At 38.8% G+C, this 19,072-nt stretch overlaps 1 protein-coding gene across 1 annotated transcript in view; it reads right to left on the bottom strand.

The window, feature by feature from the left end:
* The window catches only part of slc30a6 (solute carrier family 30 member 6), a 173,958-nt gene that overhangs the window by 89,220 nt on the left and 65,666 nt on the right, over nucleotides 1-19,072 (bottom strand). Inside the window, exon 4 of the mRNA XM_028820603.2 lies at nucleotides 16,027-16,111. Within this exon, the coding sequence (XP_028676436.1) occupies nucleotides 16,027-16,111 (85 nt within the window). The remainder of the gene's footprint in view (nucleotides 1-16,026; nucleotides 16,112-19,072) is intronic.

Below are 19,072 nucleotides of genomic sequence, written 5' to 3'. Positions count from 1 at the left end.
TAATACGTAATACGTGGTCTGATTGGGTAGCTTCTCAGCCATCTGCCAATAGCGTCCCTTGTATGAAATCAACTGGGCAAACCAACTGAGGAAGCATGTACCAGAAATTAAAAGACCCATTGTCCACTGAAACCCATGAACCATCGAAAAATCTGTGATATATATTTAAATATGCTTACATATAAAATCCACGATAGAGTGAAGCCGCGAAAGTCGAAGCGTGATATAGCGAGGGATTACTGTACATGATGACAGACTCTTGGGCACACCTGTAGAAGTTAACCAGCAGTTGTTGTGGGAGTTGTGCTTTCTTCAGGCTCCTCAGAAAGTGAAGCTTCTGAAGACCTTTCTTGGCCATTGTTGTTGTGTTTGGTGTCCATGACAGGTCCTGGCTGATGTGGACTCCCAAGAATTTGAAACTCTAGACTATCTACACCCTCTCGCTGTTGATGCTGATTGGATGGTAACTACTGTAGTTCAGTATCCTGAAGTCTAGAATCAATTCCTTTGTTTTCTTGGAATTGAGTTCAAGGTTGTTGTTCTAGCTCCAACTCTCCAGATTCTCAACCTCTACTGCATAGGCTGCTTCGTCATTATTGGAGATCAGGCCTATCAATGTGGTGTCATCTGCAAACTTTATTATAATGTTAGTATCATGGGTAGGTTTGCAGTCATTTGTGAAAAGGGAGTAAAGGAGAGGGCTCAGTACATAGCCCGGTGGTACCCCTGTGTTCAGTGTTACGGATGAAGAGAAGTGCTTTTCCATGCACACAGTTTATGGACTGTTAGTGACAAAATCTAAAATCCAGTTACACAGGTGTGAGTTGAGACTCAAGTTGTTTAATTTAATAGCCAGTTTGTTGGGTTGTTAAAGGGCAAGCTGTAGTTGATGAACAGCATCCCCACATAGCTGTCCGTCTGCTCCAAATGTAACAGGACAGTGTGAAGGGAAAGTGAGAAAGCATCCTCAGTTGACCTGTTTGCCCCATAAGCAAACTGATATTGGTCCATGGAGGTGGGGATGTTCCTCTTAATGTGTCTGAAGACAAGTCACTCAAAGCACTGGATAACAATAGGGGTAAGGGCCACCAGGTGATAATTGCTCAGGGACATCATCACTGCCTGTTTTGTTGCGGACTTGAAGCAAGTGGAGACAGTGGCCTGTTCTAAAGAGATATTACACTTGCTGGTGAACACTGCTGTCAGCTGTTAAGCACAATGCTTCAGGACCCATCCAGGAACCATCACGGCAAGCTACCTAATTAGGGTTAATGTGGCTTAGAGTCTGTCTCACCTGGGTTAGTTTGGTGATAGGTTGGTTGCTGTCCTTGTCAAGTTGTGCAGAGAAAGGATTGAGGTCATCAGGAAGAAATGAATTTCCAGTGTTGGTTGAGCCGGTATGCGTCAGAAGTTAGAGCTAGCTTTTTTTTTTTGGCCTCTAGGTCTCCCATACAGAAAGCAATGTCAAGTGCCTTCTATAGGTCTTGGATCTCTCTGTTCATCCAGAGTTTCCTATTAGGGAAAGTATGGGTATTCTTAATAGTAATAGTGAGCTTGTCCATATAGACATTAATTTAGGATAAGACCGAGGTGACATAGGCATTTAAGGCTGTCTGATTGTCCTTTGTAGCTGCCTGTTTGAACAGTTTCCAATCCGTATCATGAAAGCAATCCTGTAATTCAGTTATGGCTTCTTCGGGCCAGGCTCTGACTGTTTGCACATTAGGCTTTGTCCTGGGAATAAGGTGTTTGTATGCAGGAGTCAAGAGCAAAGAAATGTGATCAGACCGGCTCAGGTGGGGGGTGGTGTTGGGGAAACGCTGTATAAGCATTCACTATATTGCCGTATATCTGATCCTGTATATTATTTGTTCTTGTTGGGAAGTCAACAAACTGATAAAATCGGGGAAGCAGTTTTAAGGTTGGCATGATTAAAATCGCCCGCTATGATAAACACGCCGTCTGGATGAATATTTTGCAGACTGTTCAATGCATAGTGTAGTTTAGTCAATGCCAGCTCGACATTAGTTTGTGGAGGGATATAAACAGCAGTGAAGAACACGAATGTAAATTCCCTTGGCAGATAGAATTCATAACTATGAAATGCAGACCTTTTTAAGTTCAGAGAGCAATATTGTTCAGCAATGACCGTGGAGGTGCGGCAAGTATTATTTACATATATGCACGACTTTGTCCTTACTGGATTTAGTGGCCCGGTCTGCAAGGTCAACAGTCACATCGGGGATGTCAGCGTTGAGCCAGGTTTCGATGAAGGAAAAAAAATAAATAAAAAGAGGTGTAGCTCTTCATCCCGTGGGACATAATCCACAGTCTCAGCTCATCAATCTTATTGACTATAGACAGCCTGTTTGTGACAACAGGCTGGGTGGAGCTGGCTTGTTCAGGGAGTTCTTTAGTCTAGCATGAATGCTGGCTCTCTTAAACCTGCTTCTGCTTCCTCTCCGGTCTCCACTAGTGCGGTATCCTCTTTGGAGTGGTAATCCAGGTGGGTACCCACGTGCTGAGAAGCTCATCCGGGATATTGGGAGGTGGTGGCGGAATAAAGCTCTTCATTCCAATAGCAACTATTTCTTGCAAGCTGTATATTATGTGCACTGTACTAGACTGAATACAATCACTGTGCTTAAAGGTAAAATAGTGACAATAAAAGAAAAAAGTGACATCTAAAAGGGAGCGCTCCGGGCCACTGTGTCCATTCACGCCACCATCCCGTACAATGGTAACTGGAGATTTAGAATAATTGTTAATGTCAGAAATTAGTATACATGCCAAAAGATTTTTACAATCTTTAGCAGAGTTACAACGTTTTAGCGCGTGCAAATCCATGCTCAAGAAGATACTATATCTTACATAACCACAGATCAGAAAACAGCAACAAACAAATCTGGGAGACAATAAGGGAAGAAATAGAAGTGTCACAGCAGCAGACTAGATGGAAGAAGCGACAATTCCTACACTTCAGAAAATAATTATGCAGACAAGTGCTATTCATGGTCGATTTTATTTGTTCCAAACTATTTTACACCATATTAGCCTCTCGGATTATTAGCCTGTTTTCTACCTATGGCTGAAAGGAAAACTTCAGTATTTTTCAAGTCAAAGTTATTTCTTCACAAATATGGTATATAATAATTTCCCTCAGTTCTTGTCAATTTGATTGTGTTCCATGTGTGTGCACAATATTCTGACTGAAACACCTGCATACATTATCAATCCAAAAATTTTTCTTAGGCATCCCAACAACATACATGGGAGTTGTATAAAAAATACTTGTATAATACAGTAATCCCTCCTCCATCGCGGGGGTTGCGTTCCAGAGCCACCCGCGAAATAGGAAAATCCGCGAAGTAGAAACCATATGTTTATATGGTTATTTTTAGAATGTCATGCTTGGGTCACAGATTTGCGCAGAAACACAGGAGGTTGTAGAGAGACAGGAACGTTATTCGAACACTGCAAACAAACATTTGTCTCTTTTTCAAAAGTTTAAACTGTGCTCCATGACAAGACAGAGATGACAGTTCTGTCTCACAATTAAAAGAATGCAAACATATCTTCCTTTTCAAAGGAGTGCAAAGCAAGCAGTCAAAAAAAAAATCAATAGGGCTTTTAAGTATGCGAAGCACCGCTGGTACAAAGCTGTTGAAGGCGGCAGCTCACACCCCCTCTGTCAGGAGCAGGAAGAGAGAGATAGAGAGAGACAGATAAAAAAAAATCAATACGTGCCCTTTGAGCATTTAAGTATGCGAAGCTCCGTGCAGCATGTCCTTCAGGAAGCAGCTGCACACAGCCCCCCTGCTCACACCCCCCTACGTCAGCGCAAGAGAGAGAGAGAGAGAGAGAGAGAAAGTAAGCTGGATAGCTTCTCAGCCATCTGCCAATAGCGTCCCTTGTATGAAATCAACTGGGCAAACCAACTGAGGAAGCATGTACCAGAAATTAAAAGACCTATTGTCCGCAGAAACCCGCGAAGCAGCGAAAAATCCGCGATATATATTTAAATATGCTTACATATAAAATCCGCGATAGAGTGAAGCCGCGAAAGGCGAAGCGCGATATAGCGAGGGATCACTGTACTAGTATAAAAGTATTAAACAATCATTTTTCGGTGGAGTATTCCTTTAACCTCCTTAGCGTTAACCCAGAACATGATTCTGGCTTATTCTGTGTAATTACGGTTAACCACTAGTTAGACTGTGGGTGACATTTAATAATCTGTTTTACATTTTTAAGCCCAAACACCACTCGGGGCAGTATTCTGCTGCCATCTAGTGGACAAAATAAAATCATGCTACAAAAAAAAAAATCATGAAATTTCTTTGGGCTTTGCCACTCTATGGTAACTCAATTATGAGTGGGGCAGAGCCTTCAACCAAAACACAATGGCGTGTAAATAAGAGGCTGTAAAGTGAATTTTAGAACAAACTAGGGCTGCACAATATATTTCAGCATCTTCATTGCGACGTGTGCATGCATAATAGTTGCTTTACAGGAAATGCAATGTTATTTATTACTTATTGCAAAGTCAGTTCAAAAGAATAACTTGTACAAACAAGTGACACATAAATACAAAATTCTTAGTGGATTAGATATATGAACAGAAGTGAAAAAATAAAGAGCAAGCCATATACATATACTTATATATGTTGTCAAGTAAAGAAAATTAAATTAAAAAAAACACAACACGTCATGGTACAACCTTTTTGCTGCCTTTTATTACTTAGGTGTTACCCTGGTTCAAAACCTGCAAATTGTAATAATGAAATGACAGCAGAAAAACTCATTTTAAACTGTATAATAACTAACTTAATATTCTGGAGCTCAGCATTTTATGAGGAAAACGAAGAAGTGCTATTGCAGATGAAGTAAAAAAATAAAAACACAGACACTTAAAAATAAAATTTCAATAAGGTGAGTTAGGCTAACGGACACAAATAGTTCAAAATTACATAGAAAATATCAAAAACAAACAAGTATAACTAACCAGTATCCCTGGTAGAGCCATTTTCAACCTTGTGCCCAACAATATCATAAAGGCTTCAAGAACCCTTAATGGAAATAAGCAGGATCTTAAAATGGAAATTTGATTGCTACTTAAAATGCAAAACAAGATGAGATGTTTGGTGAAAAACATTATGAAACCTAAATTATATTTTACTGCTGCAGAGCTTAAATATAATCTTCAATGCAGAGCTTTGTAGAATTTCCTAAAGGTTGCTGGTTGTAGGGTGGACAGACTGCTTACACAGCTTCAGGGCCAGTATTAGCAAATGGATATATAAAAGAAAACTAGGTGTTAGAATTTATCATTGTTTAAGAAAGTACTTATTTATTCAAAGAGTGTCCCTCCTGGTATGAATATTCTCTTTTAGAAAGTGTAGCTATGCAGTGCACTGAACATTGTACTGCCAGCTCCCAAGATGCTTTGTAAAATAGAAAGTTTGGTCCAAACAGGTCCTCTTATCCTTTCCTATCAACAATATAAATAACCATAATGTATTGTGATCTACAGTTGCAAGTGTACAAAACTGTAAATAAAATGACAAAAGTCATGGTGAAGAAGCATTAAACCATACAAACCCCCACTGTGAAATACGCTGCATAAATAATTTTAATGTGGAATTGAAACAACTATCAAAATTGTACAGTATAACAGAATTCAGTTTAATTTAAAAAAAAAAAAAAGGAAGATCTTAAGAGTCAAACAAATAATTATTAATTAAAAACTTTAATGAATGTATTTTTCCACATTTCCTGAAGAAGAAAGAAAAAATTAAATTTCTTCAGAAAAATAGTAACAATAAACAAAGATATTAACAGGCATTACTCCTCGTACTGACATACTTCTCACAAGTCTGAAAGTAACGGCCCTAGATAATTAATCAACTCTTCATCTACAGCTTCGACATACTTCACATTTAATGTGACTACGCCTAAATCAATAGCAACTTCTTCCAGTAACGTGAAATACCATGCACGTATCATTTCACTAATAAACTGCTCTGGAAGCAAAAAACAATCAACTTTCTTGAAAGCTAAGCAACCATAAGTTTATTCATAAAGTATATATAATATAAAAAATTAATATACATCTTGCCTGAAGAAGGGGCCTGAGTTGCCTTGAAAGCTTGCATATTGTAATGTTTTTAGTTAGCCAATAAAAGGGGTCATTTTGCTTGGCTTTTCTCTACATTCGTAATGGCTAACACAGTACAACACCCTAGTTCTATACAAGCAACCAGAAGAATACTGAGAGGAAATAAAAAGTCAAAGCACTATTTACTTATTAACCTTCTTTAACAATACATACTTGCTTTCTGAACAACAAAGCCTGGATTACCAAAGAGGTAAAAGGTCTCCTGAATGAGAAAAAGACAGCATTCAAATCCAGTGACAAAGAGGCTCTAAGGAACCCACATTGAGTGCTAAAGAAAAAGCTGAGAAAATGAAAGGAAGATTACAAAGTTAAAATAAAAAACTAACTCAGAATAACATGAAAGATGTCTGGAAAGGATTGGGCATACTGTAATTCCTGGACTATAGCAATCCACAGTTCAAGTGTTAGAAGGGTGTGTGGAGAAAGCTAATGCCCTAAACCATTTTTTTTAATAGATTTTCCCTCCCATTGCCACCTTCATCCAATGACTAATCTTCCCACACCATCTCTATTACATCAACAACTCCTACCACATCAACTGGAATGGCCAGTGATGAGTCCACCTCTGACCATCAGTATTGGCTATCAATAACTAAAGACCAAGTTAGGAGTCAACTGAGGGAGCTACACATAGGAAAAGCTGGGAGATGGAGTCAGTCCTCGAGCTCTTAAGGCCTGTACTGACCATCTTTGTGGTGTCCTCTGCCAGCTGTCCTGTCTGTATCTAAGGCTCCAGAAAGTGCTGCTGCAGTGGAAAACCTCTTGAATTGTTTCTGCTCCAGAGAAGGCAGGCGCTTCTTCACCTAATGACTAGACCAGTGGCACTTGCATTTCACATCATGGAGACCTCTGAAAGACTGGTCCTGGACTATACAAGTCTTCTTGAGGTAGACTGTGTTTACCGATGGCAGTTTGCCTTTCACACAAAGGTTAAAGTGGAAGATGCTATTATCCATCTGCTCCACAAGGCTTATTCTCAGCTGGACAAAGCTGACAGCACTGTGGGGATTATGTTTTGTGATTTCTCCAGTGCATTCAATACCATCCAGCCGTCCCTGTTAAGGGGTAAGCTCAGAGATAAGCAGGTGGATGAGCCTATGTTGTCCTGAATAATGGACTATCTATTGGGCAGGGCACAGCCTGTGAGACTCAAGGACTGATAATGAGAATAAACAGGCAAAGTGGTAAACAGCATGCATAACTAATTCCCAGATACTATAGATATAATTTCTCTAGTATTCATTAATTCTGATTTTTATCAAACTGCATACTGTGAAAAGTTGCTTTCATAAATATCTTTGTATTTCCTTATATAAAAAGTTAAATAAAAAAATAAGAGAGCAAACAATGAGATGATAGTAACTGGCGTACACAGTTTGCAGCATGGCAGGCAAGGTATCAAACAATACATATAAAGAAAATTAAACTAGTAAATATAAAACAAAAATTGTAAAAACATTTTGTTAGAAGCACAGTTATTCTTGAAATTGTAAAAAACGTAAAATGAACCTGTTCCTTTTCTAACATTTCATAACATTATTGTGAAAAAACTCCCAGGCTTTGAATTTTGTATGGAAGATGTTTTTTGACAAGTCTATATTTGTGCTGATCCTTCAATCTTTAAAGTGTTGTGAAAACATAAGATATACTGAATACCGCATTTTATGTCAAGACTATTGTAATATAAACTTAAGTAAATACATTGCCCAGTTACATTCCGGTAAAACAGGTAAAAGCATCAGCATAACACAGGTTAGGTCAGGTTGGGGAGTATGCATTGGTACAGCTCGTTGCCGCACCCACCACACGACAAAACAGCTCAGGATCCTGGTTGTCAACACCCCAGGCAGACATGCAGTCCAGTCCCCACCCTCCAAAAACGATCATCTGCTACAGCCAGGTGTTACGTGGGCATCTTCTTGGCCTTGTCCAGCTGCTTGGGTCCTCAACAATGAGGATCCTGTGAGCTGGATCACCTTCAGGGAATTGCGCCACATGGCAATAGTGGCGTAACTGACGTTCCCTCACAATGCAGGTAACGTGCCTCATTCGGGATTCCGTGAGCAACTGCTCATTCAACACAAAGTCAAACCAGTGGTGCCCAAAGATTCTCTGAAGAGACAGTACCAACAGATGCCCCACAGCCGCTGGACCCCATGACCTTGCCCAACACCCAGTCCATGCAAGCGCTGAACAGAGTAGGAGCAAGAACACACTCCTGAAGAACCCCAGAATCAAGTGGGAAAAACACTGAGGTTCTCCTCCACACTGCACAGCACTCACAGTACCAGTGCAAAATTCTCTTGACCTCCTTTAACTTCAGTAAACTAAGCTAACAGATGAGCAGCTTATTTAAAATGGAAACTACATAAAGAAAATGTGTATATTATTACTGATGACCAAACACCTTATAGACATTATAAGTTATTTTCATGCAGTTTGCTAGTTGTAAAATTACTGACTACTTCTCTTTTTTATTCTCAAAAATTTTAAACTGTTGTTTTGTCTGCTGCTGCTCATAAAAATTTAAAAAAGACTTGCTCTACTTAGCTCCAACCAAGGACTAAGGACTCATGAAAATGTACAGACAGTGCAGGAATTAGTGAATCACCTGGGGATGTCAACCATGTAGCTATACTTGGTACTCTAGGAAAACAAAGTAAGAAAGTGAAACTCTCTGAAAGTAAGTTATACTGCAGTGATTATCTCAGGACACTAGAGGTAAGGGGTCTCAGCACAAGCCTGGAATGTCCAACTCTCTGCTTACAGAAAAAGGCAATGAAGAGATGGAAAGATGCTAGAATGAGATCATGTTTTCCTTTTATCTATATTCTTTGAAAACTGACAAAAGTTTTGTCATTAAAAAGACATGCAGATGGAAAGCTGCCTTACACTTAAAAGCTACTGATTGCTCAGGAGTTTGGAGAAGTCAGAAACCATTAATTGTGGATTTATACTATTGTAAGTTGTAACTAAGTTACATTGTCTGCTTGGGCAGTATTGGAGTGGGTTTCTTCGTTTGAGAAAATATTCAAGTAAATTCAAGTAAAATAGCCTCCAAAATAGCACTCAAGTATATATGGTCAATGAATGATGTCAAATATGAATAAAGGAAAACAGTATTGCAAAGAGATTTCAGAAAGCTTGACTAAAATGAATAACTTAAACAGCAAAAGGAAGGATTAGAAGGAGAAGCTTCTACAAAGCATACAAGGAGGACAAACAGAACCACTTAAGAACTGTGCAGTAAATACAGTAAAGAAGTGAAGTATAATTACAATGAGCCAAAGAATCCGAGGAAGTGAATATTCCTGAACTTAATTACAACAAGATTCCAGTTATCATCAACTGAAAAATAAAAAAGGGATCATGAAAAAATCTAAGAGAATTTACATTAGCAAATGAAATGATTTCAGATCAATACTATGGTGCCAAGGATATCTGTCCTGAAAACTACATACATTTTGCAGATGACATGTCCATTGACACTTCTGCACTTAAGACTTAAACATGACCGGGCCATCTAGGTTTAAATGTTTTGCAACTTGTATGGAGCCAGTTTCTACAATGAGCGTGGTGGTTTCTAAGATATGCTTTGGCCATTGTTACCCTCAAATGGTTAGTGCAGGTTCGAATGATCCAAATCTATCTCGTTACTTCACAGGATGTTTTTTTTTTTTTTAAATCAACTAGCAAAAAGAGAAATGTATTTACATTAGAAAGTATTAGATATTCATTGAGCACCAACATGCCCATTGCAAAGGATGGACGGTTTGAATATTAATGCTAATGTATCTTTAACTATAAACTGCTTTTTCTACAGACACATATATCATTAAAAACATACAGTATATGCCATAGTATTAATTTCCAACATAAATACTACTGATACCATAATAACAACATATATTAATTTATATTTTCTTTTAGGGTAAATTAAATGTCTTTCAAGGGTTGATTTAAAGGTTTTAAAATAATAAGGAAAACATTTTGAAGAATTTACTGGAATTGAAAGGTCAATGATAGCAATCCATCCAATGTTTTCCATGACCTATTAGAAAGCTTTACGGCAGTATGGAGCTTGGTATTGATTCAAACACAAAAAATGTTGACAAAAGAAAAAATACTCATATCACATTAAAGAACACACACTTCCAATAGACTGAAACCCAATATTATCTGTCAATGCAAAATTTGATCTCAGTGGATCAACAGTATTACAAAAAAGCTTTTGTAGAATCATCTCTTTAATATTTTGGGAACATCACAGCAAATTCATAGCTTCAAAATTCCTAGGTTTAGTTAATACAGAATGAATAAAATGCAATTTCACTCGTTTAGGTTATGAAAATGAGCTATTACATTTTGTTTTTTATTTGCACTTCATGTTGTTAGACTGTGGACCCTGAGCTTCGCAATTTCATCTACAGTGGTGTGAAAAACTATTTGCCCCCTTCCTGATTTCTTATTCTTTTGCATGTTTGTCACACAAAATGTTTCTGATCATCAAACACATTTAACCATTAGTCAAATATAACACAAGTAAACACAAAATGCAGTTTGTAAATGGTGGTTTTTATTATTTAGGGAGAAAAAAAAATCCAAACCTACATGGCCCCGTGTGAAAAAGTAATTGCCCCCTGAACCTAATAACTGGTTGGGCCACCCTTAGCAGCAATAACTGCAATCAAGCGTTTGCGATAACTTGCAATGAGTCTTTTACAGCGTTCTGGAGGAATTTTGGCCCACTCATCTTTGCAAAATTGTTGTAATTCAGCTTTATTTGAGGGTTTTCTAGCATGAACCGCCTTTTTAAGGTCATGCCATAGCATCTCAATTGGATTCAGGTCAGGACTTTGACTAGGCCACTCCAAAGTCTTCATTTTGTTTTTCTTCAGCCATTCAGAGGTGGATTTGCTGGTGTGTTTTGGGTCATTGTCCTGTTGCAGCACCCAAGATCGCTTCAGCTTGAGTTGACGAACAGATGGCCAGACATTCTCCTTCAGGATTTTTTGGTAGACAGTAGAATTCATGGTTCCATCTATCACAGCAAGCCTTCCAGGTCCTGAAGCAGCAAAACAACCCCAGACCATCACACTACCACCACCATATTTTACTGTTGGTATGATGTTCTTTTTCTGAAATGCTGTGTTCCTTTTACGCCAGATGTAACGGGACATTTGCCTTCCAAAAAGTTCAACTTTTGTCTCATCAGTCCACAAGGTATTTTCCCAAAAGTCTTGGCAATCATTGAGATGTTTCTTAACAAAATTGAGACGAGCCCTAATGTTCTTTTTGCTTAACAGTGGTTTGCGTCTTGGACATCTGCCATGCAGGCCGTTTTTGCCCAGTCTCTTTCTTATGGTGGAGTCGTGAACACTGACCTTAATTGAGGCAAGTGAGGCCTGCAGTTCTTTAGACGTTGTCCTGGGGTCTTTTGTGACCTCTCGGATGAGTCGTCTCTGCGCTCTTGGGGTAATTTTGGTCGGCCGGCCACTCCTGGGAAGGTTCACCACTGTTCCATGTTTTTGCCATTTGTGGATAATGGCTCTCACTGTGGTTCGCTGGAGTCCCAAAGCTTTAGAAATGGCTTTATAACCTTTACCAGACTGATAGATCTCAATTACTTCTGTTCTCATTTGTTCCTGAATTTCTTTGGATCTTGGCATGATGTCTAGCTTTTGAGGTGCTTTTGGTCTACTTCTCTGTGTCAGGCAGCTCCTATTTCAGTGATTTCTTGATTGAAACAAGTGTGGCAGTAATCAGGCCTGGGGGTGGCTACGGAAATTGAACTCAGGTGTGATACACCACAGTTAGGTTATTTTTTAACAAGGGGGCAATTACTTTTTCACACAGGGCCATGTAGGTTTGGATTTTTTTTCTCCCTAAATAATAAACACCATCATTTAAAAACTGCATTTTGTGTTTACTTGTGTTATATTTGACTAATGGTTAAATGTGTTTGATGATCAGAAACATTTTGTGTGACAAACATGCAAAAGAATAAGAAATCAGGAAGGGGGCAAATAGTTTTTCACACCACTGTATCTGTATACGTGTATATGGTTGAGATGACAATAAAGTTCGCTTTGACTTTGAATAGGTAAGCCACATCTGTAACCTCTAAACATTTGTTAAATGGTTCTGATGGTAAGTCAAGATGATTTTGAGTAAGCTTTTAATAATCTGTATGGATCCTGACACCATTACCTTAGCTTTAAAGCAGACATAAGACAGTAATCCACGAAGAATTTCAAAGAAGTCTAGCTTTTATTAAACACTGAGGTTTTCACATCATATATTAAAATCATATAATGGCTAGCGCCTTACATATTAACAAAGAATAATGTGGAATGACCCCAAGCTTTCAGAATAAAATATTAATGAAAATAAATAAATAAAAAATAACACCCCATTCATTCTCAGTTGGTGGCTGGGAGCGCGGCAAGCACTCGTGTGCAGGACAGAGGCTTGATGGGGCGGAGAGGGGCAGTTCGCTGCCCACCCACCATGCCGCCACAGCTACTGTTCCTGACAGGACGGAGGCTGCATGGGGCAGAGGGGGGCGTTTCACTATCTGCCCACCACACAGCCTTGCAGTGTCCCTCGAACGGCTGCCCCATTCGTTCTTGGTGGGCGGCTGGTGATGCTGCAAGTGGTGACCCGGTTGTGGCTGAACGGAGGCCATTGATGGTGAATGGGGCGGCGGGGAGCAGCATTGTAGTGTGCCTCGGGTGGCTGCCTGCTGAAAATTTGAAAAATCCTTCATTTATATAAAAACTAACCATAAACAACCAAGAAAACTAACCTTGCATGAGTCGAGCTCTGGAATGAAGGAAGTGAGCAGGAAGCTGGGTGGAGAGGAGGTTACAATTTTGCGGTAGAGTCCCCTCTGCGCGATGCATGTCTGACCGAGAACAATGTACTGTACAGGAAGAGACTGAACACGTGCGGAAATCTTCGGTGCGTACAAACCGGAAGGGGAACTGGCTTGTTCATCACCCGAGTGTGTGGTCATGAACAGATGCAAAAGTTTGGCAAACTTTTTGGTCGTAACCCGATTTGTACATGTTCCGAGACATTCGTGACCCGAGGTTCCACTGTATTAGCTCAAGAATGTTAGCATTGTTTGTTATTGATCAAGATTTTACAAACAAAATCTTTGCTTCTTAATAAACACAAAGTGGACCTCAAAGCAATCCCAGAGTAAAACATCTGTGGTGCCCGGCGGGCGTCCATGCCCGGCCGGGACGCCCAGGAGGAGTGGAGGAGGGCGTCCTCCCTGGTTGTATTGGGGGCCGCCAGGGGGTGCCCTGATGCCTTGGGGACCCTGGACCCCAGCGCTTGCGCCACACCAGGAAGTGCTGGGGGGAACAGAAGAGGGGACACCCGGAGTGCTTCCGGGTACACAGCCGACACTTCCACCACACTGGGGAGTGTCTGTGGAAGACTGCCGGGGAGCACATCCGGGTGTGTATAAAAGGGGCCGCCTCCCTCCAGTCAAGGACAAGAGTCGGGAGGAAGTAGGATGACATCAGGAGGAGGACAAGGAGGCGGCCTGAAGAAGGCATTGTGTTGTGGCCAGGACTTTGGGGTCTTTGGGGCTTGTGAGCACAGTATGGACAATGTATATATTGTAAATAAACGTGTGTTGGGTGACATGAACGTGTCTGCCTGTCTGTGTCCGAGCCAGTCTCCACACATCATACCGTAAAATGTCACAATATAACACCATAAAATTCAATTTACTCTTCTTCTGCATAAAAATAGTGCACATGTGCAGTGCAAATCAAGTACCCACACTTACCTCATTGAACAATACGTGGTACAGAATACCTGCCCTTTAAACGATTTACAACATTTAAACAATTGCTTGTTTAGAAATATGTGTAATACAATTAACAAAATTCTAGTTACTCTGCACCAGGTTATGCTCAAACACTAATGGGAACAGCACCATCATTAAGGAATGGCTGTTGGTTCTTTTATTTTATTGTTCAACTATTTCAAGGCATTTGTTCACAGAATTAAGTTAACTGACAATGCATACTAATTAATAGCAGGATTTGATACCAATGGATACACAATATTAAAATCAGAGTGAGAAAGTCAAATAACAAAAATAGAAAATAACTGTTTAACATATAAATAGGCATCAACTTTTGCAGTAACAGGAAAATACCCTTACCTAAGAGTAATTTCTTCTGCTGCCTGTGTGTGTATTTGCTTGTGCACAATGTATATTTGGTGTGGTGTTCAGCATTATTTTTATTTTTTAATGTTATTTCTGTATCATTTATACCTTATTTATAATGGTATACTGTATATAGTAGCTCACCAAGCTTATAGAAGAAAGTGTTTCCAAAGAATAATATTAAAGTGGAAAAAGTATTTTGCGAATGTAACAATGAAATTCTTTTAAATTCTCATAATAAATGCTTTTAAGTAAACTTGATAACACAAGAAATATTGCTTTCCCTCAATGTGTGTGTATGAGTGAAGTGGTATCTAGAAGTTTTTACATCTGTTTCCGGACTCATTTAGCCCAGTTTAAAAGACACAGAGGGATGAAACTTGTCCTAGAAGTGCCAGTTGAACAGAAAGATTGAACCCTGGATGGGCACACTCTCACACACAAATTTACTAGAATGATTTTAAATTGGCAATCAACTTAACCTACTTATTTCTAGGATTTGAAGAGAAACTGTTATAACTAGTTTCCTGCAGATGCAAAACAGGGAAAAAGCAACCTCTGATAACCCATCTCCTAGTTTATGGCTTGTTTCACAGTTCTTTAAATTCTAATAACAAAATGGAATTGTGAATTAGGCAAAAGAAGAAAGATGTTAGAAAGAAGTGATTAATTTGTGAGGTACAGTATGTATTCTGAAAACTGCAAGTCAGATTATTGCATCTTTTCTTATATAAATATAAGAAGTGGCTGTTTGTCTGTCTGTCCGGGATTTTAAATCAACTGTAGCTCGCAAACCATTTGACCTACTGACCTGAAATTTGGTAAACATATACTATGTGATGTCAACTATCCGCTTTCGGGGTGATGATTGACCTACAAGGTTTTATTCCTCTTTTTATTTTTACTTTATTTTATTGTAGAATCAGCTCTTGGCAGCGGCCAGCAGGGCGGCCATGCAGTGCATATATATGGGCGCCGTTCTCATCCCTACCACCTTTGCCATCACTTCCCCTACCTTTTCATATCTTAAATCATTCTTGAGGCAGATTGAAGACATCAATGCTAGCTTAAGTGAAAAATTAAATAAAAACGTACTAAGTAATTCCAACATAAGCACTGACTTAATCAGTTTTGATGAGAAAAGATGCCGACAAAAAAAAAGAGAAGCGGGCCGCTAGGGTGGAGAAAAGAAGAGCCGCTCAGGAAGCAGCAAGCACATCAACCTCTGAGCAAACGAATGCTAAACGTACAGAGAAAGAGGATGAAAACTATAAATCATGTGGATTCACTGCACGTTATCGTGCAGTACGCCGTTACTGGAAGAATTCTAATGTAATTCAAGCTACGTTTTTTGGAAATTAAAAGAATAAAATTAGAAAAAAAAATAAAATGCACAAGTGGTTTAGTATGTAGAATATACCTCCCAACACCCTAAAAGCTCACAATACCAAGATTTCAAACTTGTGTGCTGACACAAAGACACTGTCCTCTTTTGCTTTTCAGTAACTGTTGGTTAAAAACGCTTGTATCACATCTTGATGAGCATCATTTAAAATGTTAATATGTAATTACTGCAAGTTATACACTTGTACAAACAGGACTGTGCAGACATACCTTTAAATAAATAAAGAAGAAAAAAAAACACTTCACTTACCCATGCTGTTAGTTGAGCTGCACCACATTAACAAGAAGCTTGTGCAAATTAAGTTGAAGAAACCAAAGAGTAAAATTTTCCAGGACTAAAAGAAAAAAATAAAAATAAGACAAAATAATTCAATAGAACAAACAACTATAAAAAACACATTTGATTTATTTTTAAACATGTATGACAAAATACTAAATTATGAAAAGTACATAAGTTAAAATGAAAGATGATTATTTATTCAAACATGAGTGCTAATAGAAATACACAGAAGAAAACAAATATAATAAGGCCAGATCTCTTACACATTACGGGCAATATTGTTAGCTTTGAATATCAGTTTTTCCAAAAAATAAAAACACCCTTTTGCTTTTTACAACCAAAAACATGACGGCACCCATAAAGCCTGTTTCGGAAAAAAGTTAAACTGAACAGCTGTTTGAATCAAGTAGTAGTGATGACTATGTGAATGGGTCTTTAGATGTTGACATGGACAGCGAAATTGACATCTGTTCTGTAGATTTCAACCACAGTGATATTCATTTTCGATGTCAGCATAATAAGACTGCTGACAATCCTGAACCCCCTCTTTGTCCATTTACAGACTAAAGGTGTCTGTTGATCATGATTATCTGGACTATTTACAATTTGTCGATGAGTCTAGTAGAAAATGTTGTTGAAGTGAACTGCTATGCTTAGCAATGTTGCAAAAATCATAGTAAACCATTTCCTTCTGTGATTATGATGATGTTTTAGTATTTAAATGCATCTTTTACAAATAACATTTTTTTGGTTTTGAAAAAAAATTCAGTGCTTTTGGCTCATTTTTCTGGGAGTAAACATAAGGCTAGCTGCTACTACATGCCATTCCTTTATCATTATTATTTTGGAAAATTACTTCAATACAAAAATATTTAATAGACTAAAATGTGACAGATGTTTATTTTAAAATGTTCCTACATCCAAAACAGTTAAGAAGGTCCTGGAAATCACCTGAATTTTACATCTTGCGCACATTTTCTAATTTATGATAATGTTTAAAAGAATGTCAGATGATTACCAGCACTGGATGGATGCACATCTATGCATTTATTTAAAAATACAAACATGGGTTCAAGACAAACAGTACTCGAGGTGGAAAACTGATGAATATCAATGTAAAATACAGCAAAGTAGCAAGATCCATACATGTAAACTACTTCATTTTTTTTTTTTTTTACTGTTTCCAAAGTCTGGACCTCAGCTCCAACTATAAATTAGTCCGGATATACACAGCCACTGCTTCACTTTCTTTAGAGAGCACAGCTCCCTTTGCAAAACATCAGCAGATTGCACAAGCCTATGTTTAGTGGTTACATGGCCCAACATTTTCCTTCTTGACTTACTGTATGTGGAGGTTAGTTTATTACAAATAATGTACAATTTACAGAAACTTTCCAACTTAAAATATTTAACCTTCTTCAAAATGATCAAACTAATGCACTAAGCTTGAAGCAGTCCTAGATTCTGCCTTACAGAGCATCAAGATTAACACCAATAATCGGTGATTTTTTTTTATTTATATGGGGAAAGCCAGCCAGCCTGCTCAGATTTTCACACCCCTCCAACAAAGACACTCCTGAAAGCAGAGCAAAAGTTCATATTAGCAGTATTAAATCAACATTAGCATACTGTGAATATATAAACTACATACAAGTATTTGCAAAATGCAAAATAAATCACATAAAACGGAACCTCCCTCTCCAGACATCCTCAGCAACCGAGTCCTTAAAACTACAGTCCCGAGTTGGTTGGGATACATTTTGGTACCGTTTATCGAGTGAATATTAAGCTGGCAAGTAGTAACTGCCATCAGGAAAGTATTCCTGTAGTTACAGGCAGGGAATTGCCCCATTAGGTTCCTGCCTAAGCACTCCTCTGATGATGGCATGCTGACTGTTTGCAGCTGTCCTGATTGGAGTTTAAGCAGGGTCTTGTACTGCTGATAAACAATACAAGCCTGAACAAATGTCCCTGCAAACAAGCCACCTCCAAGACCTTAAACAGTGTCCTTATACAGTACATCTGAAGAGACCTCTGTTGCACCTTGTCTATGTCCTGCATGTTTAAAAAGAGACTAGACCATGGATATATCATGAATGCTGGCCATTACAGGCTTGTAACAGCATCCAGGATAACCTTGGTATGACTCTTGCAGTAGCACAACTTTACGTGAAAAACAGTGGGAGGCAGAACACTCACCTGGTCTAAATGGACATGGTCTTCAGGAGAATGAATATTCCAGTCAGAAACCTGTAGTTGTTATAGATTTCTGTTATTCTGTTATTCCCTTGGGAAAATGGCACCACTTCTCCACTGCCACATGACAGTGAAGCACTATTTTCACATGATGGAATAGTTGTACTCTGTGCCACGTAATGATCTAAATGCATAAGTGAAAGCTTTTTCCTTTCCCTGATGAACTTGAAAGAGGAGGAATCCCAGTCAAAGGTCACTGTCTTCAGCGTGGGCCAACAAAGTTAATAGTGGATCTGGCAATATCAAGCTTGGTAGCAACAAATTGCATTCTTCAAGGAGTCAAAGGGTTCTTGATATACCTGCCTCCAGTTCCACTGTGTCACCTTCCTCAGAAGAATAAGTGAGTGATGTCCGTAAGCTTTGAGATATACTGTACTTGTGGAACCACACAGCCATTCCTAAGAAATGGGAGACTTTGTACCTACTGGGTAATAGCTTAAGTCTTCTTGGGACCTTCTATGTCAATGTGTCAACAAGTCCTTGGGAATTTGTGCAACCACCAAACCATCCCAGGAAGTAACAGAGACTTGTACCTCCTGGTATGCGGAGTAATTTACAATGGCTTAAGCATTCATCGGATCTACTCTGTCACCATCTTTTGACACCACATAACTCAAGAGGGTCGGTTGATGACACTTCTTGATTTTAAATGATTTTACAAAAGAATTTGTCCAGGTTTTTTAGATGCTAGAGAGATGGGGAGAACATGATGATATTATTGATTTACACAAAATATATTTCCCAATGAGCTTCAGGAGGA

Source organism: Erpetoichthys calabaricus, chromosome 15 (assembly GCF_900747795.2).
Source record: "Erpetoichthys calabaricus chromosome 15, fErpCal1.3, whole genome shotgun sequence".
NCBI classification, from domain to species: domain Eukaryota; kingdom Metazoa; phylum Chordata; class Cladistia; order Polypteriformes; family Polypteridae; genus Erpetoichthys; species Erpetoichthys calabaricus.
Note: the sequence above shows the minus strand (reverse complement) of the source record. Positions and strands in the feature narration are given on the sequence as shown.